The sequence below is a fragment of the Pleurotus ostreatus genome (genome assembly GCF_014466165.1).
Source record: "Pleurotus ostreatus strain PC9 chromosome Unknown scaffold_4, whole genome shotgun sequence".
NCBI lineage: Eukaryota > Fungi > Basidiomycota > Agaricomycetes > Agaricales > Pleurotaceae > Pleurotus > Pleurotus ostreatus.
The window spans coordinates 2022497-2049383 of NW_023503159.1; the positions used below are offsets into that span (position 1 = coordinate 2022497).

The window sequence follows — 26887 nt, forward strand, 5'->3', positions numbered from 1 at the left end:
CATGTCGAACGTGGTTGCAGCAAGAACATTCTGAGTGAGCCCGCCTTTGCGATTTCGGTTTCGTGCAATCTGACTTTCGTCAGGGATAAAGGCATCGATATGAGTACCGTCAAGAGCTCCAAGACAGTCTTTGAGGAATGGGAAGAGTTTGGGGTTGGTACGTATCTCAGGCGGTGTGATATCACTTGGCGGAAGCTTCATATAGCGTGTATAAAACTGGGGATCAGTTAAACGGTTCAGAAGGTTGTCGAACACCCTAGAGAATCATTAGCAACGGTTAAAAAATTCAAGTTGATATGTATACCGTGTTATTGTCCCAGGACTATGTTGGAAACGCTCACGCACTTCCCGGTGTACCGCACCTGACCGGCACATGTACAGAAACATTGCCAACTGCTCCTCCTGCCCAATATACCTTGAACCCTTGAATCCAGAGTACTTCTGCAGCTCCTGATTGAGCTTTTGAAAGACTCGCTTATTCATCCCCATCATATTGTGAAAGCGCTCCCAATGTCCATCAAGAAGTTCCTTTGTCCATTGCTCACCAGTGAGAGCAGAGGTATACATAGGAGTCTTGATCAGATACTGAGCCATATGAAGGGCAGCCCCCCCTACAACTGCGGCAAGGATAGCAGAGGTCCGTAGACGATGTTGTGCTTGAGCATTGGCAGCTTCTCGAAGTGTTTGGGTGCGGCTGTTGGTAGTACGAACCATTGTTGCAATTGTTATCAGATTGGCGCCGTATATAGAACATGTGTGACAAATGTGACGCGCTCAGCCAAACCCCAGCGCTAGGAAATGTAAATTTCAAACTCAGCCAACCCCAGACCCGAGGGACTAACATTTCGACGAGCAGACCGGGCCCTTATCGGCCGGCGGTACTATTTCCATGTGCGGTATCCTTCCCGCCCAGGAACATTGTATCTACTTCGCCACTTTCCATGCCTTTCTCAGACATCAGCCGGCCCTTGAGTTCGTCATCCTCGTCCCTGTCATCTCCCCCCTCGTCTTCATCTTCGTCTTCGTCATCCTCTTCGTATTCGTCATCTTCACCGTCAAGCATACTTTGTTCCGCCTCCTCCAATTCTGCCACGGCTTCCGCTTCTTTCATCTTCTTGATTGCATCCCGAAACTTGAGCGCGAATTCGAGTTTGGGGTCGTTGTGAAGCTCTTCTGGTGTAGGATTGAGATCCTCCAGCCACTCTAGATATTTTTCAATTTCTGAAAGGTTTTGATCCACTTCAGCCTCGTCTTCGCCGCGGTCGTCTTCCATCGCGCGTTGCTCGAAGTCCTCCATCTCCTCTTCTTCGGTGGTTGGCTGTGGTTCGAAGTCTAGATAGCCTTCTTCGTATAGCGTTTTAGTCACTGTCGGGTCCCGGTCACGTATTCGTTGTACAGTAGCCATGCCTTGTTCAGTAGGTAGCAACGGGTCTCTTTCCTTCCACCGGTTGTTTTCGAGGAACTCGAAGATATCTTGGTCTGTCTTCAAATCTTCGAGACTCCATAGGCCTATGCTGCCGCCAGCAACTCTGGCCACATAGCAAACGTCGTTTACCATGAAAGCAACAACGCTTTCGGAGGTAGTCGAGTACATCACGGGCTCGATAATCCCCGGGATTTGATGCTGGATGTTGACGATCATTTGCAGCGAGGGAAGTCTGAGGAAGTAAGGGCTTCGCCAGAAATACGTGAAGAAGTATGGCCATGTCTCCCACTCGTCACTCCAGCCGGACGGTAAGGTTTCGAGGGTGGGCCATAGACTCGTGATCTCCTGTATGACAGATTTCGTTTCCTCTGGGCTCTGTAGATCACAACCGGGATCATGATTAACTGTCTAAAGATGGTCTGGACGGTGATCATAGCACCCACCAATGCACCAGAGAAACTCAACGACAACGCCTCGGGTTCGGCGGTTGCTGATTTCCCAGCCTCATCAGAGAATTTGCGCAATAAACGTTTACTGTGATATATCAGTCCGTCAATGACTCGAGAACTTATTACGGAAATAAAGTGTACACACGGGCATTGTTGCAGGAAATGAGGCCGCGGCGAGGTCGACCACAAGGGTCGCGGTCGCGCAGGATACGACGAGTAGAATCGTTGTCGAGTGACGGCAGCATGGGTCCAAGAGTCGCGTAAACGCGTCGCACGGCGCGTGCATGGTCGAAGAACCTGACTTAGCATTGTTGAATGTAGTGCAATAGGCGCCAGAAAAATGGCCGGGCTTTTAGGCGCCAGCGGTGACTAGTCGTCCCTGAAGGTACCGTCACGGTCGCGGCCATTCCATCTGTCGCTGCGAAAATGTGGGTTTGGGCGAATGTAGTGGTTTCTTGCTCGAAAATAAAATCTAGTCAGTCGACAGACGGCCAGCCTTTGCATCTGCGCCACCTTGTGCTGCTCACGGCTCCCCGACGCCCGACAGAAAACATTCACGATCATCGGTTGCGCAGGGATTCGCCAATCTGATATACAATCTTCGTTGCCAAGCCTAGACTGTGCCTAAATTCTCACTTTGTCCCGGTCGCTACCACTATTTCCCCATTTTCTCTTTCTTGCGCCGACTTTATCAGCGAGAGGGACTGGACAGTTCTTTTCCTATTTTCCCGTCGTGCTGGACAGAACGACGATAATGGCCATGACGGACGACCCACAAGCGCCCCAGGTACTCATAGTGAGTGTAATGTTCACGACGGTGGCGGCGTGCATCATGCTAACGGCATGGCTTCTATCTGTTCAGGTCGGTGCCGGTCCCACAGGCCTGGTACTCGCGCTCGCACTTCGTCGCAATGGTGTTCGGGTGCGTTTGATTGAAAAGGACTTGGCTGCTCGGATCGGTCAACGAGGTGCAGGCATAATGGTACGTTGTATTCCTTTTCAGGATCTGCGGCGCAATGAATGATAAAATGGCGCCCCTATAGCCCAGATCTCTCGAGATATTCCATCTTCTTGGTGTCGGGGACCAGATCGAGAGCCAGGGGATATACTCCCCCCGGGTTCGACTGTATGACATGCCCGAAGGCACCCATGCTATCCAGACTTTCGACATGCAGCCGTGGAATGAGCCCACTCCGGCCTGCCCCTATGTGCGACTTCTGCAAAATCGCCGTTTCGTATCTTGCCCGCTGAACTCTGTATCGATAATATAGCTGAACATTCAACATCTTGGTCAAGACCGCCTGGAAACCATTATTCGCTCGACGCTAGCACAATTGCATTGTCACGTCGAGCAATCAGCCGAACTGATAGATTTCGAGCAGTATCCTGATCGTGTCTCTGCTCGCATCAAAACAAAGACTCCCGACGGCCAGCTCCACGAAGAGACATCAAATTTCGATTATTTGATCGGTGCTGATGGTGCACGAGGCGTCGTCCGCAAACTGTTGGGCCTTTCATTCCTCGGTGAGACCCGGGTTGTCGAGCATCTTGTGGTAGGAGATGTCACCGTAGAAGGCCTAACCGAGGAGGTAAGTTACTGCCCCACTCGTAGTACACCGCTCGGTTGCTCATGACACCTCCGCTTCAAGTATTGGCATATGTGGGGTGATGCCTCGACCACCCTGTAGGCAACTCTTATCTTTTATCCAGATTGCCGAGTGCTAATAATACGTGTAGCGTAAGCCTTCGGCCAACTGAAACACCTACCACATTCAATTTCATGATCGGTGGCCTTGATGTCGACCACGACTCTCTTGCACATTCCAACGAGGCTGTCATCCGCTTCATTTATGCCCACACCGGCAAGATGCGTGAGCACGGCATGAACGTCAAAGAAGTAACATGGCTGTCGCATTACCGACCAAATATACGCATGGTTGACACATTTGGCAAGGGCAGAGTGTTCGTCGCGGGAGGTCAGTGAACATTTTACTTTGTGGTAACGATCAGCGCCTAACCCCAATGCGGTCAGATTCTGCACACGTCCATAGTCCTACTGGTGGCCAGGTACATGGTTGCGCTATACTAGCTTGGGCTCTGCTAACGTTTACCTGTCCTTCGTTCAGGGCATGAACACCGGCGTCCAGGACGCCTTCAATTTGGGTTGGAAGCTTGCTTTAGTTGCTAATGGACACGCAAAGCCTTCTCTACTGGATTCTTTTACGGAGGAGCGATTACCAGTCATCGCTGACATGCTCGACCAAACGACCGTGATCCTCAAGAAAGCTTTTAATGGTCGGATACGGTCCGAGGAAGAGAAACATTGGGTAGAGGTCGTTGAAGTTGAGCAGGAAGATGCTGAAGGCGAGGTCAAGGTTGCAGGGCCGAGTACGAAAGAGCCGCGACCAATCGCAGCCAAAGAGGACTCAGATACGGAGGATTTAGAAGACGAAGACGATTGGGAAGACGACGAAGAGCGTGCTGGACGTCAATGGAAGGAGGATGAGAAACGCCCAGGAAGTCTCCTCCAATTAGGCGTCAACTACCGCTGGTCGTCCGTCACCGTCGACGAACAGGAGCAGCAACTCTCGAAGCCAATAAGCAAGCGCTTAATTGACTTACCGCCCACACCAACGCGGCACGACTCCTACGGCCGAGGATTCGATGGCTGTCTGAAGGCGGGCGATAGAGCCCCTGACGCGCCTGCGTTACGAGGAATCCGGCATACCCGCGGGGAAGCGCAAAAGAGTATCAACACGCGGCTTTTCCAGGTGTTCGACCCGACGAAGCATACGGTGCTCCTGTTCACGAGACCAGGGGAGACTATCGCGAGTTACGCTCCAGTGGTCGAGGCGTTGAAAGCATATCCGGCGGAGTTGGTGCGTATCGCTGCTCTGTACCGGTCGGGTGTGCCGTCGCCGATTCCTACGCTCGAGGGGATCGAGTATTTCCTTGAAGACATGTCAGGCTTCGCGCGGGACGCGTACGATGTCAGAGGCGGGTGCAATGTTATCGTAGTGCGGCCTGATGGTGTCGTCGGAGCGGTGGTCAACGGCGTGACAGGACTGAAACGATATTTCGACGGCATCTTCTCAAGAAAATGAATATACTACTTAGCAGCTATCATCAAGTCTTTGATATCCCCTCCTGTGCGCAGGTGCTTAATCATTCGCGGGTCGCAGTGCTCCGTGGAGAAAGGATACCCAGAAACGAGTAGGAATATGCTTAGCGGAGCACGGTGAAGTGATTGTACTGCTATGGTTGTTCAATGTAGTTTATAATACAAGCGAAGTGTTATGTGTGGAGCCGATGCGGGTAATGCTAAATGATACAATTGATAATTGCTGAATCATGAAGGTCGTTGAAAGGGAACGGCGGGTGTTATGGTTTTGGTATTGAAAAAGAAGGTGGGTCGCGAGGGTGATACGAATGGAAGTAGATATTATGCTGCGGCAGCAGCTGGTGCGCCGTTGGCATCGGCCTTAGGTAGTAATCTTCGAGAGGTATCGATATGTGCGGGGGACCCGACCCAGGATCAGGAGGTTGAGGGTCGTGGGCGACGCCCACTGCATCGCGAACCAGTTGAGATTGACGGCGCAGTTGGAAGGTTTCGGTGGGCGATACTTGTCTGCGAAGCTGAAGAATGCTGTTGAGATCATCACGGAAGCCAATAGATAAGCAATGAATTAGTGAATTAGCCTGGGGAGGAGCAGGAGGCGGATACGTACAAACGACAAGCCTGAGCAAGAAAAACAAGCTAGCATGAGAATTGGATGGACCGAGACCAGGTGAAGGGTACATACGATGATGTTGGGGAACATTAGGGGATAAACGACGCCGAATGTCAGCAAGTGATCCGGGCTGTAGGATGTTAGTATGTTTAATGAGATAAATCTAGAACGAGGGGAAAGGACTTACCCGAGGAAGGTAAATGCAGAGACGATGTTTAGCGTTAGCATCACAAGGAAGCCGCTGATGCCTTGCTGCAAGAACAAACGACCAAGTGGACCCTGCGTCGTTCTTATTCGGAAGCAATGCTGATGTCACAAAAAAGGACATAGCCACAGTCAACGACACTTCTCGAGCGTTAGGGTCAATAGAACCTACGATTGAGACTACGATCAGGGCGAGAGCATCAGTGGCTATGGACGCGACCTGAAGGAGGTATAATTCATTAGTGAGTGGATCATAATTAATCAGCCAAAGACGGGACTAACCATAACATACTTGAAGACAGACAACAGACATCAATCAACGGAAGCAAACTGATACGGCGGTGAAACTTACGCCGACGTGTCTTGTGTGCGAGAAGTCGTTGCTAGTAGTTTTGTAGCCTTGACATGTCCCCAGCACGGCGAAGACCTTCCGTGCAACGAGCGATTGGTTTGCGAAACCCCAGAATTGGAGGAAGAGCAGTGTTACGAAACAGCCGCACAGCAGAAGAAGCACGTAGAGATTTCGTCCGGTAAAGCCGTAGGCCCGGACGAGGATGACGACTAAATTGCGGCGCAAGATGTCAGGTGCTAAATGTATACAGCTACTGCAAGGGCCACTGACATTGAGGAAACAGGGTCTATATGAGGAAGGTAACTAAGTTTCGCGATGCGAGGGATATCGGAGGTAGCTTACCAGCGGCAGAAGAAATATTTGTAGCGGGAGAACGATGCTTGCACATGTACGAGGATCGATGTCGGCGATGCAAGCCCACAGGTACAATGGAGTGATGATAATGGGATAATAACGGCACGCGAGGTAGCACACTTTGACGTGTCCCCATCGCGTCTGGTGAATCAGATCGTGCTCCTCGCCCAAACTAAGAACGAGGGGTCAGGAAGCAGTCCAACGGCACAAGGTAACGGGGTGGAGACTTTATCAGTGCTTCCCAGAGCAAAATTACATCTTGGAGAAGCGTCAGTGGAGGTGTAAATGCAAAGTTCGAGCGACTCACAAACAGCTATGGCACATATGCATGGGTGAGGTGAATGCAGGTAAATGCTAGTCCACATACAAGGTAAAGTATATTTGTTTCTGCGATAAGTGAGAAGATGGCCGACATGTGGATCGCGGAGACAACATACTGCTCGAGCGCTCTTGCCAGCTGTGCGGCGGGATCTGGGTCCATTTGGGGAGGGGGGGAGGGGGAGATGATGGTGGATGGAGAGAGAAGAGTGAGGCATTAAGAAAGATGGCGTTGGCGGGTGGCCGGGACAATATATACATTTCTGACAGGGACTTTGACACGATGGGTCCTAGGCTCTGCCATGATTAGGGTCTTAGGTAAATTCAATCGATATATCCTTTCCTCGGAACCACCACCTCGACGCCAGGAAGAAGCTCGGCCTCCCAGAGGGCTTCTCCAGCGCGGCTGGCAGCGACGCTACTCGTTTCGGCGACTGGGTGCGAATCCCATCGAAGGGGACCGAGCCCGACGACGAGCTGCCGCATTTACCACGCTTTGTCGCTGGCAGTGGCGACCCAGTGCAGGCGTCGCGGTACAGCGGCTCTGCCGCAGTGATAGAATGGCCGTGTCAGCGACTCTGGCAGTAATGGCAGTAATGTTGCGGGTTACCGTCCCTGAGCTCAGGTGGCATCACAGGTCACCTATTCTGGACTGCCTCGTGTACGCCAATTTACTCAGGCAGTCGTCCTTGGGTCACTTCCCAGGCAGTCGTAATTATTACCCTTCCTGTTCACTGTGTATTTGGTTCTGAATATGTCCTCCGTCCAGAGCGACGACGACTACGATGTCATATCGAATCCTGGCAGCCGTTCCCTTGATTCCAGCATCGCTGATCTCTCACAAGGCCAGTTGCTCTCCGAACCAGAGCCCCTTCAGTCAGCTCTCGACAAATTCGACACGGTCAGCTTGACCCCAGAGGACATCCAAGCCTATGTGCAGCGTGCTCTGGACACCTCTCCAAACACTGGTACAATAAAGGCCAGAAACATCGGCACTTACCTCCAGAATCGCACTGTGAGAGTATACGTTGATGGGACATTCGACTGGCTCGGTACCAGGTATGTGGATTAGCCTATTCGCCCACTAGTCAAGTCCGTCGCTCCTTGTGTTCATATTACGTGTGGTTATCTCTAGACAAGTGCACCAATTACGCCAGGCGAAGCTGTCATTCTCTTCTGTGTTTCTGGTGGTGGGAGTATTTTCGGACGAACTATGCCAAACCCACCACACGGCCGTAGCGATGCCCCATGTAGAGCGGTGCGAGATACTCAGGCATTGCAGATGGGTAGACCAAGTGCTCCCAGATGCACCATGGCAGCTTGACGCCAAGTATCTACATCGCCATCGCATAGACTATGTTGGTCTGGAAGAAGGCACATCGGTGGACCCTTTGTGTGATAACGTTAGATTGAAAGGATACGATGAAATGAAGCGACTAGGTCCGTCTTCTTCTCCGCCATCTGTCCATGAATATGAAATCAAAAACCACGTATTCCTTAGGGAAAGTCATTCCACTTCGTAGAACGACTGGAGCGATGCACACGGGACCTCCCACCCCACTGCCGATCACCATACCTCTCCCCCTTCCTATCGCACCGAATGCTACCGTAGTCCCGTCTCAAACCGAAGCCGCCAAAGACATCAAGCCCTTCGACGACCCCATCGTAGAACCTCCCGTTGAAGACGAGGAGGGCGAGCGAGCTGCACAAAATGACCTCCTAGAGCCTCCGAGCGAGTACTCCCAGCCATTGGCGATTTAGGTTCTGTCACGGTTTGTGTCAGAACCACACCTCTCTGATATCTCCCATTTATCTTGGTATTTGTCTGCTGCGAGCTAGACTCTTATAGATTGTGTTTTAAAACACTTCTGATTGAGCGGGATTCATCCCCTGAATTTCCAGGGGGCAAGGTCCTCCTATTTTACATGAATTCGCATATCATTATAGGTGCAGCGCCTGTTGCTCAATAGGTATGAAATGAATCCCCACTTCGTGGGGACGAAGCTCAGACATTTGTCGCGCATACGTTGTCCTCGATCGAAGCCGTTGTTCCAGTTCTACCCCAGTCGATCACCCCTATGCCTACTCCTAACGCAACTTCGACCAATATAAACCTCGTCTTCCGTCTTGACCAAGTTCTCTTCCACTCTCGAAGCTATTGCATGATGGACTCGCTCAATATTCCACCCGGAAACCCTATTAAACAAACATGCCTCCCGCCAGAAATAATTGAAGACATACTTAATATCATTTGGGCATCCCCCCTTACCCTCAGAGAGCGCATCACCTTAATGGTCAGCTCCGTCCTCGTCAGCAAAGCATGGACGGTCATATACAGTCGTGTCTCCTCGAAGGACGTCTTCATCCCATGCCCGAACTACGTGCCCTATCTTATAAACCTCCTCCATGGACCTTCCACCATCTTCGACCCCGCGGTACACCACCTCCCGCAAGAGTGCTGCCGCTCGCTCTCCTTCCGCGTGGAGATGCGCCCGAATCATAAGTTCTGGGACCACCTCATTCCGTGGAATGCCAGCAGTATCTTCGATCTCCTATACTGCCTCGACCGCATCCCGGCGTACCTCCCCAACCTGCGCCGAATTGCGATACAATACTCTGGCGGGGGCTACACGGACTTGTACCAAGGGTTCCGGCTGCGCAACTTCCCCCCTCAGGTCACGGACCTGGAGGTCTCCTTCGTACACAACCTCCCATCACTCAACTGCCCCCCCAAGGCTTACACGACACGGATGAAGCACACGTGCTACATGCCCTCCCTCCGCCGGTTGACTATACGCGGAGAAGGGCTCTCTTGGTTTATTTTGGAGATGTTGGATGTGTCCCCGAATGTGCACACCCTCGAAATGGATTTGGGAAATAGAGACGTTTGGAAGACAGAGCGGATGTCAGAGGTGGCCTCCCTCATTCTTCGATGCCCGCAAGGCAGCGATGACGAGGAGAAGGTGCTGTGGTCTCTCAGAGACACCCTATCCAATCCGTCCTCTTCCTCCGAGGTAGACGGCAGGATGACGAAGCGACGCGTTCTCGTTGGTCCGTTGAAGGTAAACATGCTGACTTGCTCCGAGTTCTACCCCATAAGGGACGAACTTGCCCAGCAAGGAGCTTTACTAGAGTTAATATAAGAAATCGAGCGCAAGTACTGCTTGAGAGTCTTCACAGCTAATACATACAATAATAACACTAATACTGTCTATACACAAGTTACAAGATTCAACTCTTCCTGTGTGTGAGCATATGCCTCGTGAGCTGGTCAGGCCTCGCAAAGGCCTTCCCACAGCAATCGTGGGTGCAAGGGTACGGTCTGGCACCAGTATGAGTTCTCAGCTATATACAATCGATGAACTTATTAGAAAGCAGTTTCATTAGACAAAGATAGGTAAGCACTCACATGCTTCGACAGATTAGATGACTCGGAGAAAGCTCTGTAAGGTCACGATATGTCAGGAAGGTCCATAGATAGGATGAAGTTCGGCTTACCTCTGGCAATATGAGCACTTGAACGGCTTCGAGCCGTCATGTGTTCGCTGATGTATTGTTAGGGCACCTCTTATTGAGAAGGACTTGTCGCAACCAGGATGACTGCATTTGAATGGTTCTAGAATAGAATCGGCCAGTCAGAGGGTTGGGGTGACTGACGAGACCAAAATACTCACTCTCATTGGTATGGCGACGCATATGTTGCTGCAAGGTGGCTGCCTCGGAGAATTTTTCGTTGCAAACCTTACACTGGAAAGGCCTGTGCCCAGTATGGGTCTATACGTCGGATAAGAACATGAATCTAACGGACGGACGAGAGTAGACTGGGAGCAAACTTACTTGGAGGTGCCTGCATATTTTCTGCTTGCTGGTGAAGCATCGTTCCCCATGCCTATCGCAGCCCTCCCACCGACAGTCGTAGTGGCCCTTGCCGCCACCCACATGAGCCGACGATAGATGCTCTGTCAGCTCGTCGCAAGTCGAAAAGTGCAGGCCACAAGATTGCCAGAGGCACCGATGGACCTCAATCGAACAATCATGCCCATGACCAATTTCTGTATCCGAATTAGCAGCCGATTCAACGGGGCTGTTGCTGTTGAGTGGCGGGGGGGCGGGAGGGGGAGCAGGATTTTTTTCAGCCGATTGTTCCTGCGCGGCAGTGTCGAATATACGACTGTGGTCGTTCCACAAGGGCTGTTCCTGGTGGGCGCCTTCGAAAGGGCGCAGTGGATGACAGTTCCGAATGCCAAGATGGTCGTGCAAAAGATGCGCTTCAAGCGCCTCGAGGAACGCCTGGGACGCACATTGTGAAGAAGGGCCAGGCAAACTGCTCAAAGACGAGTCGACATGGCAATCGCGCCACAGACAAAACGGATTGACAGGCGTTGACTGTGCCGAGTAATCGCTGGGCGATGATGCGTAGGAAGAGAACGACGGCGTCGGGCTCGCGTCCTGGAACTGCGCCGGTGGGGGTGGTGCGACGGGGGGTCGTAGATGCTGGAGGTTCACATGGCCGACAAAATCCTGGAGGTTGTTGAAGCACGCTAGACAGTCGCCCCACATACAGGTATATAGCGGTTGCGGTGGCGACTGCTGGGGCGCTTGCTGTGGTTGCTGGTTATTGGGCGAGGCGAAGCGATCAGTACTATTTAAAGAGGAAGTTGGATGCTCCCCCTTCGACGTCTGGATTGTTGACGTAGGAGGGGTGGGTAGGATAGTATCCTCATACCGAGCTTCCAACGCTGGTGGTGGATTAGGGATCGACCAGTTTTGGCTCGGAATATCCGATGAGACGGGTTGCGAATAAGCATGTTGCTGCTTGGATTGCGGCGTTACAGCATCGGATGCGTCGCCAGGAATGCACGTTGCGCAGAACCACGAATCAAAATCAGAGTCGAGCGCGTTGTAGCCCGTCGCTTCCAACCCACAGGCGCTAAGGTTTTCTGCAGCGCATGCTGGGTCTTGCGGGCAGTACGCAGCCTGTGCAATGTAAGTCCCCTGTAACCCCGACAGCCATCGATAACTCACCAGCTTCTCCGGCACACACATCGAGCAGTCTGCAATTCCCTCGCAGTCTGTGTCGCATGGGGCGGCATCGTCGTCGTTTTCGTGGTTCGGATACGGGCACGGGACGACGTGGACGATCTCGACGCATCGGCTGGTGCACCCAGGCTGAGTGAGTTCCACTGCCGGGCACGAAGGCTCTTCGCATCCTGTCACACACCCCGTACATGTACTCGCCATGACCACCGGTGGGCGGGCAGCCTGCTTGCGGCTCTGCGCCTCGACGCCACCAAGGTCTTGTCCGTATTTAGGACTTGTAGACCTCATATCGGAGAAATCGTAGTGTAGAACAGAAAATTGAGGTGATTGCGGTCCTTGATAGAGGTCGTGGTGCTGCCTTGAGCGTTCCTTCATACCGATAACAGATGGAATCAGGGGCAACAACAACAGTGACTGTGAGGGTCTCCAACTGAGAGGGTTCTCAACTGACTAATCCAGCCATTCCACAGATGAAGCACGTGACCGATCGACGGGCTCAAGGATTTGATATTCTTGCAGAATGTCCACACGGCGCGGGCTTCAACAGATATATCCAGTTCGAATAAATTTTCCTATAGCAAATACTTGAGAAACCACGCGGTGCAGCTCTGGTCCAACACTAATCCCCCGTCCACCCGAATCGCCTCAAGTCTCTCTGGCACTCCTCCGTGTCCCGTTTCACCCGCGCCCAATCCTCTACCACCTGCGAGAACCCCCCAGATCCCGCACTATCCACGAGCGCCAGAGCCTGCTCGTACTCAGCTACTTGGCTATCCAGTTCTTTCTCCTCACGCTCCATCCGCCCGGCCTCCGCTTCCAATTTCCCATATGCCACACTCAGCGCCTCGGCCATGGTCTTGTGCACTGTGGAGGTTGTTGTACCGCGTGTGTCCACAGTGACGCCATACAGCGCATGTGAGGCCCGCGCGCGGAGATATGCAAGCTTCATCAACGACAATTCGATCGTGGACGCCTGCAGGTCTGCCGATGCCGTGCGCTCTTTGTTCGCCATCGGCGCCAGCGTCTCTACGGCATCGATAAGTTTACTTTGGAGCCGCGGGTGGATCTAGACACGGTTTCATGGTTACCTACGACGCGTCGTTGCCATCCGAAAATGGGGACCCACCTCATTGATGTCTGCGGTAAGATCAACAATCGACTTGCGGGCAGTTGCAACGTCGCGATCGGTATTGTCAATGTCCTCACGGAGATACCGAAGACGTTCGATCAGCCCGCTTGCCCCGTCGCTTTGTGACGGTGTGGGATCTAGAAACTGGCAGATAACCGAGATGGTTGCTTGGACAACCTCTGCGAGTTTGGCTTCTTGCCAGGGTTGAAGCTGCATAATTATTACACTGTTGAGGGAGGGGAGGCGAATGAACGATGAGAGGGAAACTTGCTTTACGGATTGGCGGACGGTTGAAGCGTTTGATGTCGGTGACCGATAGCCCTCCAGGTAGCTGAGCTTCCTCCTCCGAGCAGGATGCTAAAGCAGAGTTCAAAGTCAGTAGATGAGCAATGTCCTACCGAGGATCTTCAGCCGAATACTATTGCCTGAGTCTGAGTGCGGTCACTTACGGGGTCGTTGGGGAAGCCCTGCTGCAGTAAGTCAAGAACAACGCGCGAACGGCGCGCACGCTGACAGTCGCTCTGCTCCATTGAGTTCTATTCAACGACTGTGGTGGTGAGAAGCAAGTGGGATTCGTAGCGATTCATTGAAACCTGGCGATCATGCCATCACGTGAACCGCGTTTGACCACCCTCGGCGAGAGCACACTGACATAGCTACAGTGACTGTGTAGCCACAGATACATGTATACGTACAACAATTCATCATCGCCACCACAATAACGACAACTTATCCATCCATAGCCATGATCGTACTTGCAAATCTTTCTGGCGGTTCGTCAAACGGCAGCATCATACCCCTCGCGTCCACGCCCCGTTCTTGTGGAGGGGGTAGCAGCTCAGGCACGACATCCATGTCGTCGAGATCGCTTTCAACAAGGGGCAGCTTTGCAAGGGGAGGGTTTTCGAGGGGAGAGGGAGTCGGATGCGCTGCGTGGATGGAGGCATGCTTTCCCGGTCGCGAGACGATGGCCATGCCCGGGTCTGCGCTCGATATACGGATGAATCGCAAGAGCTGAATGAAGGCAATTTCTTTTTGGTCCCACCGCCTGAATATCTCGACGGTGGATTCGTCTGTAAGGTCTGGCACCTCTGCACTCAAAGACAGGGAGTAAGAGACAGCTTGAAATTGATGGGCAAGCGACGCACCTATGCCAGCACGGTAGTTCTCCTCCTCCCTGAGCTTGATCTCTTCCAACTTCATCTCCTTCATGCTCTTTGGCCTCCCCTTTCGTCGCGCGGCACGCTCGGCCTCGAGTTCTTCGTCGAATCGCGGCAGCCAAACATCCTTGATGATGGTATGTACATCCTCAAGAGATAGAACACCGCTCTCTGGGATCGCATGGTAGAAGAAGCTGAACACATCCACTGCGGTGCTTTTCGTCAGTCACCATCAATCCATTCATTGTGAAGAAATCACAAACATTGGCTATCTTCTTTCTTTGCCCGTTTGGACGCCCGATCGCCCATTTTGTTTTTGCGCAGCGCAGTCCTGACGAGCTGGCTGGCTTTTCTCGACGACGGGTGACATACCTTCTCCTTTTTGGCGGTTGTCTTTGGTGAGCCTTTGGAAGGTTTTGATGGAGCCATTTGAGTTGTGTATAAAGTGACTTTTCGAGCTATTTTGATGAATAAGCGCCCTTCGCTTTTCGATTGGGGAACCGCCTACAGCCCAGATCTAACTGCGGGTTGCTGGGGTGGCATGCCTCTTCGCTACCTATAATGAGGATCGCGCCCGCTGCGCCGCCCATCCTGCGCCTGCCGCAAGAGCTGCTCGACGACACCCTATCACGCATCGATCTCCACGCCGACCTCATCAGCTTCGCCCTAGCTTCGAAAGCATGCTCACGCCTCGTCATTCCACGGCACAGTCAGTACCGAGTCATCCGTGTCCGCCATATCTATCCACACCTGTGGGAACACCTCGCATGTCGCGCAGATCTCGCCATGGGCGTGCGTGCGGTGCACATTTGCCTGAGGAAGGACTACACGGCGCCGGATCACTGTCCGAGCACCCTTCTCAAAGGTTGTGCCTCGAGGCAGAAGGAGCCGGATTGGGGCACCGTGGCCAGGAATTTCGGGGCCGCTCTAATGCACATGCGGGAACTGCATACCTTTACCTGGGCTTGGGACCATTCAGCGGCGGCGTGGACTGTGGGCGATAAATTGGCTCTTGAGTACTGGGCATTCGATGCACTTGCACGCTTGCCGAGTTTAAAGCATCTTGAGTTGTGCAAGTTCTTTATTCTTCGATTGCCATCCTGGGTGGTGGAAGACCGCACATACCCCGTGCGTCACGATGCCGTTTCTGAATTGGAACCGTACATCCTGACTACGCCCAGTTGTGGAATATCACAAATCTGACGTCTCTTTGTTTATCCGGCGACACATGGACCAAGCCCGACCACCGTCCTCACCTTGTATCCCTCTTGCAGAAGTCGCCAAACTTGCGAGTTTGTACTCTTCTCGCTTGTCCAGAATTCACTAACCTTACTGCGCGCCTCAGCACTTGGACATTCCTATGGAATTCCAGCCTTTACCCTCGTTGCATTTTCCGAAGCTCGAGGAACTCCGCCTGGTCCTCCAATCCGGATCTTCTTATACCATAGACGAGTCGCGGGCTCGGTTTATTGAGCAGCATCCCACAATCACCAAACTGTGCTGGACGCCAATCCTCTGCCCCCCGCTCTCCCCTAACTCCCTGCCTAACTTGCGCCTCCTGCGTTCTTCTGACGACGATGTTATTAGAACCCTTAACAGCGGCTCGTGCGTCCGCATGCTCGAGAGCCTCGAAGTAATGGTCCTCACGCGCGAGCTCTTGGACACCATGTCCAAGTGCTTTGACCGGGGGTCCCTCAAGCGGATCCGCATACACAATTTCGACGACCTGATGACATTGAGGGCTCTAGCCGTCACTTTCCCCGCGATAACGCACCTCTCCGTGCCGCCGTACTTTATACCGGATATCCGCAGGGCTGTCGACCTCGTCAGTGCTTTTCCTCCCGTTTGTTCGTAGACTTGATGTGTGTGCCTGTAGCACCTGTGGATGGAGCTGCTGTCTCTGTTCACGAAGCTTGAAGTCTTCCGTGGGTTGGGGATATGGCAGGCCGCCGACATGAACAAGGCCCGCATGCACCAAGCCATCCTCAACGTAGTCGCACTATGTCCGCACTTGCGAGAACTTGACCACTACCAGTTTAACACGAAGCGCCTCAACAACAACCGTATCGTTGTAACCCGGGAAGTGACTGCAGACGAAGAACTTCGTATTGAGTATAGCATTGAGAAGCCAAACTACTAGTAAGTTAGGTTGCTCCCAGTGTGGCTCGCAACACTCATATTTCTCAGTCAGCCTTTTCGAACATCCATCGAGGGTTGCTTCTGAGTGTGGCCTATACCTGTACAGATTACCTCTAAATGAATGTATGTTGTAGAAAGTATGCTAATGTACATTGATTCCCACGGTTACTAATTCGTCAAACGGTGTTCTGCGCCCATACTTCGGTCGAAACTTGGCACTCGTCTCCATCATCCCTTCGCTCACTTCAACGTGTTTTGCGGGCGCAGTCTTCTCCGTGCTGGATCCTGGAGCACTCGCTCACCACCACCATCACCACGCCGATTTATTGCATCCCATTAGCTTAGCTCAGGATGTCGACAATCTCGACAGCGCTACGCAACTTCAAGGAACCCACGAAAGAACAGCTGACGCAGAACTTCTTCTCACTCTCTGGGGCGGTGTTCACAGATGCGTCGGCTGAGAAGTCCCAGGAGATCGAGAAGATGGATATCAATGCCGTCTTGAGTCTGGGCGTTGAAGGCGTGGAGGATTCATATGTACGTAGTGACGGTGAAGTGGAGGCATTTACTGATGCCGCTGGGGCCATATGTTAGGCTGGCAAATTGTATCTGATGCCACCGTGTCTGACCTTCACCTCGCTCGACCGCAAATCCGTCAGATTCACATTACCATTATGCACCATCCGCCGAGTCGAGCGGCTGAATGCCCGCGCGGGGATATATGCACTCAGTCTCTCCTCATGGCACGGGATGAAGATAGTTAGTGGGCTCTATCAATCCCGACGGAGGGAACTGCTAACCTCTTGGTTAGATAGTGCAGCTTACCTCGCTCCGCCCGACAGCGGATTTGTTCTGCTCGCTCTTACGCGACGCGTTGAAAGTAGAGCTCCAGCGCGGGAGGATGAAGGCCGTTAAAGGCTTTGTGAAGACGTGTTACTCGGAGGTGCTCGTGTCATCGCCTGCTCCAGAAAATGAGCGGGAGGACGGAAGCCTTATGACCACGGAAGAGAAGGATGCCGCCACGGCGAATGAATCTGCATATCATGGCGGGCTTGGCCTGAGGTTCAAATTCCCCGGGGATCCGAAGAAGTGAGTTCTCCGGCTCATGTTCATCGTTGACGTGAAATATATATTATTCAATAGGCTGCGTGAAGCGTCAAAGATCAAACTATGGACGACATACCTCAAAGGTATGGCTACCCCTTGTATATCGTATCTTTTCCATCCTTCTCAACATCATCTTCAGCTCATGGCCGCAACCTCACTCTGCTCCGCTATCCCCAATGTACACGTCTCGTGCAGGTGGGCCTACCCAACCGTCTGCGCGGCGAGATGTGGGAGGTGCTCTCCGGATCGATATACCTGAGGTTTGCCAGCCCGGGATACTACGAACAGTTGTTAGTAGAGAATAAGGGGCGCTCATCGACAAGTACGGAAGACATTGAGAAGGATTTGCATCGAAGTTTGCCAGAGTATGCTGGGTACCAATCTGACGAAGGTATATCTGCGTTACGAAGGGTGCTTCAAGCATATTCGTTCAAAAATCCTGAGCTCGGATACTGTCAGGTTGGTCGTTTCTACTAATATCGTTGTAATCGCCGTGTTGAACGGCGCCATTGATCAGGCCATGAACATCCTGGCAGCAGCTATTCTCATGTGCGTAGTACGGACGAGGATTGGTGTGCATATACTCAGCCCTTCATAGTTACATGTCAGAAGAACAGACCTTCTGGCTATTAGAGGTCCTATGTGATCGACTGCTTCCAGGATATTACGCGTGAGTTATGTCACTCATGATACAGTTACTGTTAACTTACTTTCGTTCATATCAGACCCTCTATGCATGGTACCTTACTAGATCAGCGAGTGTTTGAGTCGCTCGTACAACGGTGTCTACCAATAATACACGACCACTTCCAAACTGTCGACGTCCAGCTTTCAGTTGCATCATTGCCTTGGTTCCTCAGCTTGTGTGTTCTGTCTTTATTCGTGCTGATCAGTGTCTAATGCCTCTTCACTAGGTTTATAAATAGCATGCCCATGATTTTTGCGTTCAGAATAGTAGACTGCTTCTTTTGCATGGGTCCGAAGGTTTTGTTCCAAGTTGGGTCAGTTTGCCTGCCGTATTATCCGAATTGATGCTTACTCTGGTCTCGTGCAGGCTAGGTTTGTTCCCGTTCTGCCGAAAACGTCCAATGGCTGACTTGATTATCCTCAGCTATTCTGAAGATCAATGGAGAGAAACTTTTGCAGATTCAAGACGACGGCGGCTTTTTGAAGTATGCATTTGGTCGTCTTCCACTTTGCTTGCGTTCTTACCTTCCTCCTTCCAGTCATATGCGAGAATACTTTGCCTCTCTAGGGGAGTCCGCCCATCCCAACTCAACCGACCCACGCGCTAGAGCAATCACCAACTTCCAAGAACTGCTCCTCGTATCCTTCCGCGAGTTTTCCGTGATCACTGACGAGATGATCCAAGGCGAACGCAAACGATTCCGGAGCGAGATCATTCATAGCATTGAGTCTTTCTCGAAGCGATCGTCCATCCGAAATCTACGGACACTAGAACGATTCACTAAGGACCAGGCGGGTCTTATTTATGACGCATTGTACAAGGCAATGTGCATCGTACCGCCGCCGCCAGTGGTACTCCCACCACCATCGCTTCTGAACACTAACGATGGCACGGAGGAGAAACCAGAAACCCGGATAGGTTTGCGAACATTCCAATATTTCCTGAGTGAAGTAGCGACCTGGGCACGCGACGAGAAGATCGTTATGAATGGCTTTCAAGTAAACGGCGTTCATTTGACTGTTTTGGGCTTCATACTCACTTCTTCCTCCAGCAACGGATAGATAGGGAGGTTGCTGAACACGAGTTCATCGATCGACTATTCTTTTTCTGGGACGTATCGTGCCGTGGGGCCCTGTCATTCCAGGTATCTATTCCGTTTGTTGACGAATGCAGTAAGGTCTGATCATCTGATGTAGGATCTCGTTTCTGGACTCGATGGAGTGATGTTCAATGACTTGATGGAAAATATTGAATGGTTCTTCAATCTCCATGACAAGAATAAGGACGGGTTCCTCACCAAAGATGAGGTCTTAACCCTTTCCGAGTCGTTCTTGGTACCTTGCCTTTTCCTAGCCGCTGTCGTTCTTTTCTGACCTGCTGATTGTCCTAGTTTATATTCCGTTACGAAATCGGCGATGCCTACCTCGGTGCAGTCAGTCGGTTCATGACGAATGCCTTTGAATACGGCGATGCCCTTCTCCCTCGAGAAGAAGGGGCGGATGACTCCGAGCCACTGCCGTCGCCAACAATCGCTTCGAATCTACCGTACCTCAACCTTGCTACGTACGCGCCCACTAGCCCCAGAATGAAACATAACTAATGTTCCATCAGTTTCCGCATGGTCGTACTTGCCGACGAGATCCTCGAGTCTTTCTTCGAGACTGATTTATCTGCATCGTTCCGTCTCGAACCGCTACCAGAAATGGAGCTACCTGTCTCTAGCAGTGGCATTCTAGGCGATCTCTGGTCAACAATAGCAACGGATAGCAACAAACGGATGTTTAACATGTTCACCGACGAAATCGGCAAAGCAGTGGGGAAGCACCAGGTAACCTTTCTTGTGCCAGTTGCCAGTGGAATGTCTCTCAACCTTTGTGCAGGTTGTCCACAGACCTTCAATTGGGAGATACACTAAGCTGGAAGAACCTAAAGCTCGCGAATCGCTGCTCACGCCCGCTATGCGTCGCTCGATGTCTCAGGGCAACTTGTCAGGCAAAGCTAAAGAAGATGAGATCAAAGCGGCAGCATCTTCCTCATCACTCACCGTGGACGCTGTCATGCAACCGTCGAAGGACGCAATATCTGCCCCGCCAAGTAGCACAATATATTCCCCTATTCCCAAGCCCCTTATCCAAGCCTCGACTTTGGCTTTCATGGAGCGAACACCGTTTGCCATTGATGATGCCAAAGACGAGGACGATGAGAGTGAGGATGAAGTCGATGGCGAAGATAACGATGATCAAGTACTCGATGAGGTCAGCGACTATTTGCTTATCTGGCGCGACTCTGATAACACTATTTCCAGGTGGATGCTTTCCTAGAAGCTCACGATTCTGGTCTGACTGACGCAGATAAGGAGCTGGCTAAAGGTTCGTTTGATCCCAAGCTTGTAACACCCAATACTCACCATCACCTCACGTATCAGACCTACGGACTGCGGAACCCGTTAAATGAACATCAACACCGAGCAAACAAACTCGCTTTCGTGATTCATACACCTTGTAACATAGACATACTTCAGGATAACATTTCGCAGGATTTTGAGTACACGAGGGTAAGAAATATGCGCTGAGGCCTATGCTTGGTTGCCACGATCTTCCCATATCCGTATCGAACAGTCTGATTCGATTGCGCCCGTGGCGATCATGTTGTGTGAAGGATGTGTCTGAAGTCGCGTTCAGATGAGAAGGAAAGAGCGAGGAGTAAGATACTTACTGCGACGGTCACCACTGTGTCTGGTGGCGACGTAAGTACGGTTTTGGAATTGGTGTTCATGAGACGCACCTGTGTGTCCTTCTAGTATTTGAACAATTTCTCTGGTTTGAAGGTCCCATATGTACGCCTTCTTGTCCTCGCTTCCCGCCACTATCCACTTCCCTCCAGTGACGCTGAAGCAAGCAGAAATACAATACAAGTGGTTAACGTGACCGGTGTATGTCTTAAGACACCGGGCGGTTTGGTAGTCCCAAAGTCTGATGGCGTTGTCATGGGCTGTAGATAAGATGTACTTCGAATTGGGAGAAAATTGAACATGTTGACTAGGTTACTAGTATGAGGGCGATGTATACGGATTCACGGCGAAAGCGTACCATATAGCATTATGGCCTTCCGCCAGCGTCTTCAGACACTGACCGTCGCTTGCATTCCATATACGACTACAATAGTAAATTAGTAATTTGTACGTTAACTTGGAAGTGTGCACATACATGAGGCCATCACAAGAGCAAGAAACGATTAACGACGAATCTCTGTTGAAATGCACCGCTGTCACGATGTCCACGTGTGCCTCCAGCCTCTTTTCACATTTCCCTGCACGATAATTGCGTCAAGCAAAAGAAAGCTAGTGCCAGGAGCAAGGTCACCTTTGGCTGTGTTCCATATGCGGATATCAGCATCGCATCCCCCTGATACGAGCAGTGTGGAGGTACTATTATAATTGACGCAGAAGACCTCTTTCGTATGTCCACGCAGAGTTTTATGTATGAGGCCCTAGTGACTGATTAACAGCACGTCTTGCTTTTAACTCAGGAAGTAAGGGAGGGACCCAAGACGCACTGAGTCAACGTCCCAAATACGGATGGTGGTGTCGTCTGATGCAGACGCGAGGTAAACGCTGTCGGACGACCATGACACGTCGGATAGGCCTTTCGTGTGCCCTTTTAGATCCCTAACCAGTTCCCCCGTGAACGGTGACCAAATCTTTACGACTTTGTCCGCAGCTTTTGAACTGAATGAGTCAGGTGCAAGGAAATGATCGGATTGCAGCACTGACAAGATGACGCCAATAGAGTCCCATCGGGACTAAATTTTACGGAAGAGAGGCTCTTATTATGCCCACGAATTACGTGTCGCAATTCATAGTGAGGCCGTTCTCGAGGAGGAGCACTGGTCTGGTTTGCAGGAGGCACAGGTGCTAGGACTGGTTGTGGTGGAGGCATAGGCATAGGAGATTTGTTGTCTGGGACCTGGGGATCGTCCTCAGTAGTCTGTGAGGCTGCATCGTCGTCCGTCGAGCTGTCGTCCATATCAGCCAAAGGATCCATTTCCAGACGATTTCACGAAAAGGTTACTAGTAGGATCGAAGCTAGACGTTAGGCGCCCGTGCTGTTCGCTCGCAACGTAGAGGCCCCGTTATGTAAGCGCCTGTTGAAGTTCGAGCAGAACGACCACGGTTGGGTTTGCCCCGGGAAGCTTGCGGGCTCTTCACATGTTGCTTCTTGTTCTCTGAACGGGAACACCAGGCAGGTGAATACTCTAGGAATAACCCAGGCATTTTCTCTGATTTTATTCCGGCCGATAATTACTAGTCCCCCGATCCCGCGACTTCGGACGTCGGTCGGGATCAGCCTAGTCCATACATGGACTGAATCGGTCGCTACGCGCCAAGGTATATCACTGACTCACCAACCCGATATTGGGCCCAGTTTCAACGTTTGAACCTCAACATAAGCCCATTGATTGGTCTCTATGAGATGACCCTGTGTGCACTCAGTCTCCCAGTTTTCCCCCAGGAAGGGTTCGCCGTTCGTCTTTGCTCGCTGGCTCCCCTCGACCAGGCACAGACGGAAGCAAATCTGCATGTCCTTATCAAGGCAAGTACAACGGTTGGCATTGCCACATATTGCACTTAACCGCGGCCCTTACTTCCTCTTTTGCACAGGCCAAAGCGTGGCAGCCCTGTGCGCCCTTCTGTGCCCTATGTCATTGTTCTAAACGTGGCCCGTTCGCTTTTGCGACTCTTCGTCAACGCATCCCTTTCTGCTTTCTGCAGAAGACACTGTCGATGTTGCACGACTAAACCACGATGCACTCATTGGCGCCCAGTGCCTATCGCTTCGAATTCCCCGCCGCGCACATCTTAGGTATATACGCCGTCTCGTTGAGATCGAATCTAATTCAGCCACCGTATTCTTAACTAACAAATATGATCGAGCTCAGATCTCCACAAATTTCACAGGGGGAGTTGGACTATAGATATATATATCGAGCAAGGCCAGCGCAATGTGCACTCTGCCTGTGCCAATGTCGCCTACCGCCTCGCCGTCGTCTGCCCAAGAATACGTGTTCAAGCTCGGGTCCATCCACGATGGGACAGGATTCGCACTGGCGGACTCCGCTCAGATGGCTGCCACGGGCCGCAAGACGTGGAAGGCTCTGAAGGGGAAGAGCGAGGCTGTCTGGCCTGCGTTCATTGAAGCCTCTTTGATTGAAGGTCTGTATTAGTACTACCTTTCCCTCGAATACCCCCTTCGCACGATGTCTGACTGACTGTCTATATTATTTTTCTGGGACAGCGTTGGAAAGGTACAGACCGGAAGAGTCCGCAGGCACGATGCTAGTTGGGCGGTTTCCTCGCAGGAACCGGTTCATCTCAGACTACATCTTCAAGGCGACAGGAAAGCGTAGGACTCCGAAACAGGTCGGGAGCAGGCTGCAACAGCTGAGGGAAACAAGCAGGGACCCGCACAGTAGGTCCCCTTTCGTCTCACTCTGGACGCGTAGTAATAATGGATTCCTCCTACCTTAGTTGTTGAACTGCTCCAGAAACGAGATTTCACCACCGATTTGGAAGTTCAGCGCCTGGGGGACTCAAGTCGCCAAAGCCCTAGTATATCAGTTTCGTCACCTGCATCGACATCACTCAGTGACACTGAGGAAGCATCAGCGACCCTCTTGAGCAGCCCCGTCAAGCTTGGAATAGACTTGACCGCCACCACCTCGACATTCGACGCCCCCCAAGGCCGCGTAGTCATAAACTTTCTTCTCGGTGGTCCATGGATGGTCGTCGAGACCTCCACCGAAGCATTCTCGCTTGTCCTATTCGACGTTGTCTCCTCTCCCTCGGAGAGCCTCGTACAACCCCTCCGCCCTGCCTCGTCGAAGCTCGTTAGCAAGGAAAACCCACAATTCATCTTCGAGTCCTCGTCTCACCTTAAACTGAACGAACGCCTCTATTGCGTCTTCTGTGTATTCCTTGGAGAAACTATGGTTCATACAGAGACCACACCCGTCATCGCCCTCCCACAGCAGGCTGCCCAAGGATCACTGTACTCTACGCCTCTGCTTCCCGAATATTGGACCGCGATATGTATGGCGCAGAGTAGTAAGTCGCTCCCCTCAGCTAGCAGCACAGCTCAACGTCATTCCTTGCAGAAGCTTCTCGATATACGATTCTGCAGGAAGTCAGACGATCTTCCACAGATACTCGCGTAGCAGACGCTGCATCTTTCTCTGTCCATTACGACTTCTACTGCTCAACCACCGTGGCATACCCTCCGCCTGAAGACATTGTCCACTGCCGAAATGTTCCTTCAAACCACCCTCAAGATACACACTTCGCCTCTCCCATAACACCCGACCACCAAATCGATCATCCCGCTGCCCAATTATATACCTGGCCGAGGGACATCGGCCTCCCATGTCCCAATAACACTAACCAACTCAGTTATGATTCGCAATCACAGTATAATCTTGAATACCCATCGCCCGGCATATACTTCCCTCCCACAGACCTTGAACTCGATTACGATTACTCCAAGATTCCATGGTCGACATACGATGGCGGCTACCCTCAATGGCCCGACTACTACTACAGTGCCTAAACTTCGACCTTCTGTGTCTATATGAGTTTGTTGTGCCTGTATATAAATTTACATATATACTATCATCATAATATCTGTAGCTTTATAGCAGTTCTAGTGTATAATATTAGCCTTGTATCCATCCAAATTTTGAGACTTCAACTTCTTTCTTGGAAGGACCGTCCGAGTGTAAGCGCCTTCAACGTTTTGGCACCGAGCGTCTAAACCATATGTCTGTCTCTCTTTCACGACATGCCCTCCCTCTACACCTAGGCAAACACCCCATCGTCGCGTCGTCGCGATCTAAATCCTCCTACTCCTCTCCATTTGCAAACCCTGGATCCACTGCCTTCATCGGGTCCGTGACATCCGTAAAACAACTGCCGGAGCTACATGGCCTCCCCGAGGTCCGTCGCGTTTCCCTCATTTGTCCACCGTTGGAATTTTGTAAACTCATGAAGGAATGGTGATACAGGTCGTCGTGATAGGCCGCGCGAACGTCGGCAAATCCACATTCCTAAACGCGGTACTGGGACGCAGAGACATCGCTCATACCAGCAAGAAAGCAGTGAGTCCGACTGCCAAGTTGGATATATATATATATATATATATATATATATAGTTGAAATGGGGTTATATACTAACACTGGCACTGGTATTACTGGCACTAGGGTCATACGCGTGCGCTGAACTACTACCGCGTCGGTGATGAACCCGGGCAACTCGCGCTCGTCGACGCTCCTGGTTACGGATCGAGAGGCCGGCGCGAATGGGGCGACCTCTTTTCTGCTTACATTGCATCACGCGAGGAGTACGTGCTCAATCAAACGCCACTCAGTTCCTGTTAACCAACTATCATACTACTATTTATCTTTATCGTACCCCTCAGACTCCGGCGTATATACATCCTCTTCAACGCCAAGCACGGTCTGAAAGAAACCGACAAAGGCATGCTTGCGCATCTGCACGAACAATGTCTCTCGTCCCACGGCACGCGCTTCACCCTACAGTCCGTGATCACCAAAGCGGACACGCTCGACGACGACGATATCACGCGCGCGATCTCTACATTACGGAGCGAGATATTCGAGGCGGCGCCGACGTGTCTCCCGCCGATCATCACGTCATGCGTAATGCGGCCAGTTTTTGGGATCGAGGAGGCACGGAGGAATATCGAGGAGGTGTGTGGGTTGGTGAAGAAGGTTTAGGCCAGATATAGACAGACGAATGTCAAATAATATCAATAATGGATGATTGCAGGCTGCAGCACCGTAATTGAGCACTCAAGAATAAGATCAAAGACCAGGACTGACCTGAGTAGGCCAATCAATATCTGGATTACCACCCATAGGAACGGCACCCATCTACACAGCAGTCTCAGCTAACAGAACCTCTCATACGAACAGCATCTCACGCACGTGGACATATTAAAATTACCGGCATTGAAAAGCCCAGCGAGGATGTACCCAACCACAGCGGCCCCAATGACTGCTCCAGCGACACTGAGTGTGATAAACGCCAGCAGCACCAACAGCGCGAATGTCAACCTCGATCGCCGTTCATTGGGTTTCGGCGGTTTAACGGTAGCTTGCTGCTGTTTGAGAAGCGAAGTTCTGTACGAGGGGGAAATGGGCGAGAGTGGCGAGAGGGGATATGAAGTCGAATGCGAGTCGTCCTCTGCGACGCTGTTTCCTCGAGAAGGTGGGAATGAGAGGTTGAGGAATGCGTAGACGCCGCAGACAACGAAGATGGGCGTGTAGAGGACGAGATTCCAGATAAGCGTGAACCTGAACACCTCTGCACGAGTCAATCAGACATGGCACCAGAAACATGAAGATGAGACAGACTGACCATTAGAATCGTAAATGTATATTCCGGAGGCTTCACTATTAGGATTGATTTCACCAGCTGGATTGTATAGTGATGGCCAAGAAGGCGAGGACATGTTGTGGTTCACTGCAGGCCGCGCACTACAGCGAAGTAACGCGCGAAACGCAAGTCGCGGTCGCGCGTCGAGGAGATGGTGGTGGTTTAAGCCCAAGAGGGGCGTGGAGCACAGCCACAGTCTACATCCAGTCAACGCAGTGATTTTATTGCAGTACATTGTCCACGGAAGTCCATCATCAGCCCTCCAGGGAATGTTGTATGTAGAGTGATTAATCGTATAGCAAGTGAACGAGGTCCGTAAATGCTAATGTTCACAAACTGA

The 26887-nt window shown here is 51.6% G+C and overlaps 14 protein-coding genes across 14 annotated transcripts; 7 read left to right on the forward strand and 7 right to left on the reverse strand.

Annotated features, from left to right (window-relative positions):
* Positions 1–865: 865 nt before the first annotated feature.
* PC9H_006489 (uncharacterized protein) lies at positions 866–2161 on the reverse strand (the record flags this gene model as incomplete). Its single annotated transcript, XM_036776037.1, has 3 exons — positions 866–1834; positions 1870–1960; positions 2019–2161. 3 exons carry the CDS (start codon positions 2159–2161, stop codon positions 866–868), a joined length of 1203 nt encoding a protein of 400 aa, XP_036632056.1.
* A 474-nt stretch (positions 2162–2635) lies between these two features.
* PC9H_006490 (uncharacterized protein) lies at positions 2636–4979 on the forward strand (the record flags this gene model as incomplete). The annotated part of the gene is made up of 8 exons (XM_036776038.1): positions 2636–2671; positions 2738–2857; positions 2919–3083; positions 3147–3464; positions 3525–3559; positions 3613–3851; positions 3908–3942; positions 4002–4979. The coding sequence occupies 8 exons, from the start codon at positions 2636–2638 to the stop codon at positions 4977–4979; spliced, it is 1926 nt and encodes a 641-aa protein (XP_036632057.1).
* A 277-nt stretch (positions 4980–5256) lies between these two features.
* On the reverse strand, positions 5257–6997 carry PC9H_006491 (uncharacterized protein; the record flags this gene model as incomplete). Its single annotated transcript, XM_036776039.1, has 11 exons — positions 5257–5521; positions 5604–5614; positions 5679–5736; positions 5794–5912; positions 5983–6030; positions 6093–6101; positions 6163–6412; positions 6467–6688; positions 6744–6774; positions 6824–6903; positions 6954–6997. The coding sequence occupies 11 exons, from the start codon at positions 6995–6997 to the stop codon at positions 5257–5259; spliced, it is 1137 nt and encodes a 378-aa protein (XP_036632058.1).
* A 591-nt stretch (positions 6998–7588) lies between these two features.
* Positions 7589–8595, forward strand: PC9H_006492 (uncharacterized protein; the record flags this gene model as incomplete). Its single annotated transcript, XM_036776040.1, has 3 exons — positions 7589–7893; positions 7970–8274; positions 8336–8595. The coding sequence occupies 3 exons, from the start codon at positions 7589–7591 to the stop codon at positions 8593–8595; spliced, it is 870 nt and encodes a 289-aa protein (XP_036632059.1).
* A 317-nt stretch (positions 8596–8912) lies between these two features.
* On the forward strand, positions 8913–9977 carry PC9H_006493 (uncharacterized protein; the record flags this gene model as incomplete). The annotated part of the gene is made up of 1 exon (XM_036776041.1): positions 8913–9977. The coding sequence occupies one exon, from the start codon at positions 8913–8915 to the stop codon at positions 9975–9977; it is 1065 nt and encodes a 354-aa protein (XP_036632060.1).
* An 88-nt stretch (positions 9978–10065) lies between these two features.
* On the reverse strand, positions 10066–12249 carry SUR1 (zinc-finger protein; the record flags this gene model as incomplete). The annotated part of the gene is made up of 6 exons (XM_036776042.1): positions 10066–10179; positions 10244–10277; positions 10333–10450; positions 10509–10608; positions 10672–11811; positions 11860–12249. 6 exons carry the CDS (start codon positions 12247–12249, stop codon positions 10066–10068), a joined length of 1896 nt encoding a protein of 631 aa, XP_036632061.1.
* A 244-nt stretch (positions 12250–12493) lies between these two features.
* PC9H_006495 (uncharacterized protein) lies at positions 12494–13219 on the reverse strand (the record flags this gene model as incomplete). The annotated part of the gene is made up of 2 exons (XM_036776043.1): positions 12494–12940; positions 13001–13219. The coding sequence occupies 2 exons, from the start codon at positions 13217–13219 to the stop codon at positions 12494–12496; spliced, it is 666 nt and encodes a 221-aa protein (XP_036632062.1).
* A 513-nt stretch (positions 13220–13732) lies between these two features.
* PC9H_006496 (uncharacterized protein) lies at positions 13733–14592 on the reverse strand (the record flags this gene model as incomplete). Its single annotated transcript, XM_036776044.1, has 3 exons — positions 13733–14094; positions 14152–14370; positions 14427–14592. 3 exons carry the CDS (start codon positions 14590–14592, stop codon positions 13733–13735), a joined length of 747 nt encoding a protein of 248 aa, XP_036632063.1.
* Positions 14593–14724: 132 nt separating this feature from the next.
* On the forward strand, positions 14725–16303 carry PC9H_006497 (uncharacterized protein; the record flags this gene model as incomplete). Its single annotated transcript, XM_036776045.1, has 4 exons — positions 14725–15291; positions 15345–15455; positions 15509–15988; positions 16040–16303. The coding sequence occupies 4 exons, from the start codon at positions 14725–14727 to the stop codon at positions 16301–16303; spliced, it is 1422 nt and encodes a 473-aa protein (XP_036632064.1).
* Positions 16304–16653: 350 nt separating this feature from the next.
* Positions 16654–20551, forward strand: PC9H_006498 (uncharacterized protein; the record flags this gene model as incomplete). The annotated part of the gene is made up of 18 exons (XM_036776046.1): positions 16654–16839; positions 16897–17061; positions 17114–17391; positions 17446–17492; positions 17549–17868; positions 17927–17958; positions 18008–18079; positions 18135–18272; positions 18324–18385; positions 18521–18581; positions 18636–19095; positions 19149–19241; positions 19294–19431; positions 19488–19660; positions 19709–19925; positions 19978–20352; positions 20403–20466; positions 20523–20551. The coding sequence occupies 18 exons, from the start codon at positions 16654–16656 to the stop codon at positions 20549–20551; spliced, it is 2910 nt and encodes a 969-aa protein (XP_036632065.1).
* Positions 20552–20672: 121 nt separating this feature from the next.
* SWD3_2 (WD domain protein) lies at positions 20673–22140 on the reverse strand (the record flags this gene model as incomplete). The annotated part of the gene is made up of 8 exons (XM_036776047.1): positions 20673–20762; positions 20813–20832; positions 20882–21135; positions 21187–21252; positions 21304–21406; positions 21460–21586; positions 21653–21816; positions 21870–22140. The coding sequence occupies 8 exons, from the start codon at positions 22138–22140 to the stop codon at positions 20673–20675; spliced, it is 1095 nt and encodes a 364-aa protein (XP_036632066.1).
* A 979-nt stretch (positions 22141–23119) lies between these two features.
* Positions 23120–24699, forward strand: PC9H_006500 (uncharacterized protein; the record flags this gene model as incomplete). Its single annotated transcript, XM_036776048.1, has 4 exons — positions 23120–23309; positions 23392–23565; positions 23625–24200; positions 24251–24699. 4 exons carry the CDS (start codon positions 23120–23122, stop codon positions 24697–24699), a joined length of 1389 nt encoding a protein of 462 aa, XP_036632067.1.
* Positions 24700–24908: 209 nt separating this feature from the next.
* Positions 24909–25886, forward strand: PC9H_006501 (uncharacterized protein; the record flags this gene model as incomplete). Its single annotated transcript, XM_036776049.1, has 4 exons — positions 24909–25085; positions 25154–25246; positions 25350–25489; positions 25568–25886. The coding sequence occupies 4 exons, from the start codon at positions 24909–24911 to the stop codon at positions 25884–25886; spliced, it is 729 nt and encodes a 242-aa protein (XP_036632068.1).
* A 22-nt stretch (positions 25887–25908) lies between these two features.
* On the reverse strand, positions 25909–26623 carry PC9H_006502 (uncharacterized protein; the record flags this gene model as incomplete). Its single annotated transcript, XM_036776050.1, has 4 exons — positions 25909–25939; positions 25992–26042; positions 26097–26475; positions 26530–26623. The coding sequence occupies 4 exons, from the start codon at positions 26621–26623 to the stop codon at positions 25909–25911; spliced, it is 555 nt and encodes a 184-aa protein (XP_036632069.1).
* Between the last annotated feature and the right edge of the window lie 264 nt (positions 26624–26887).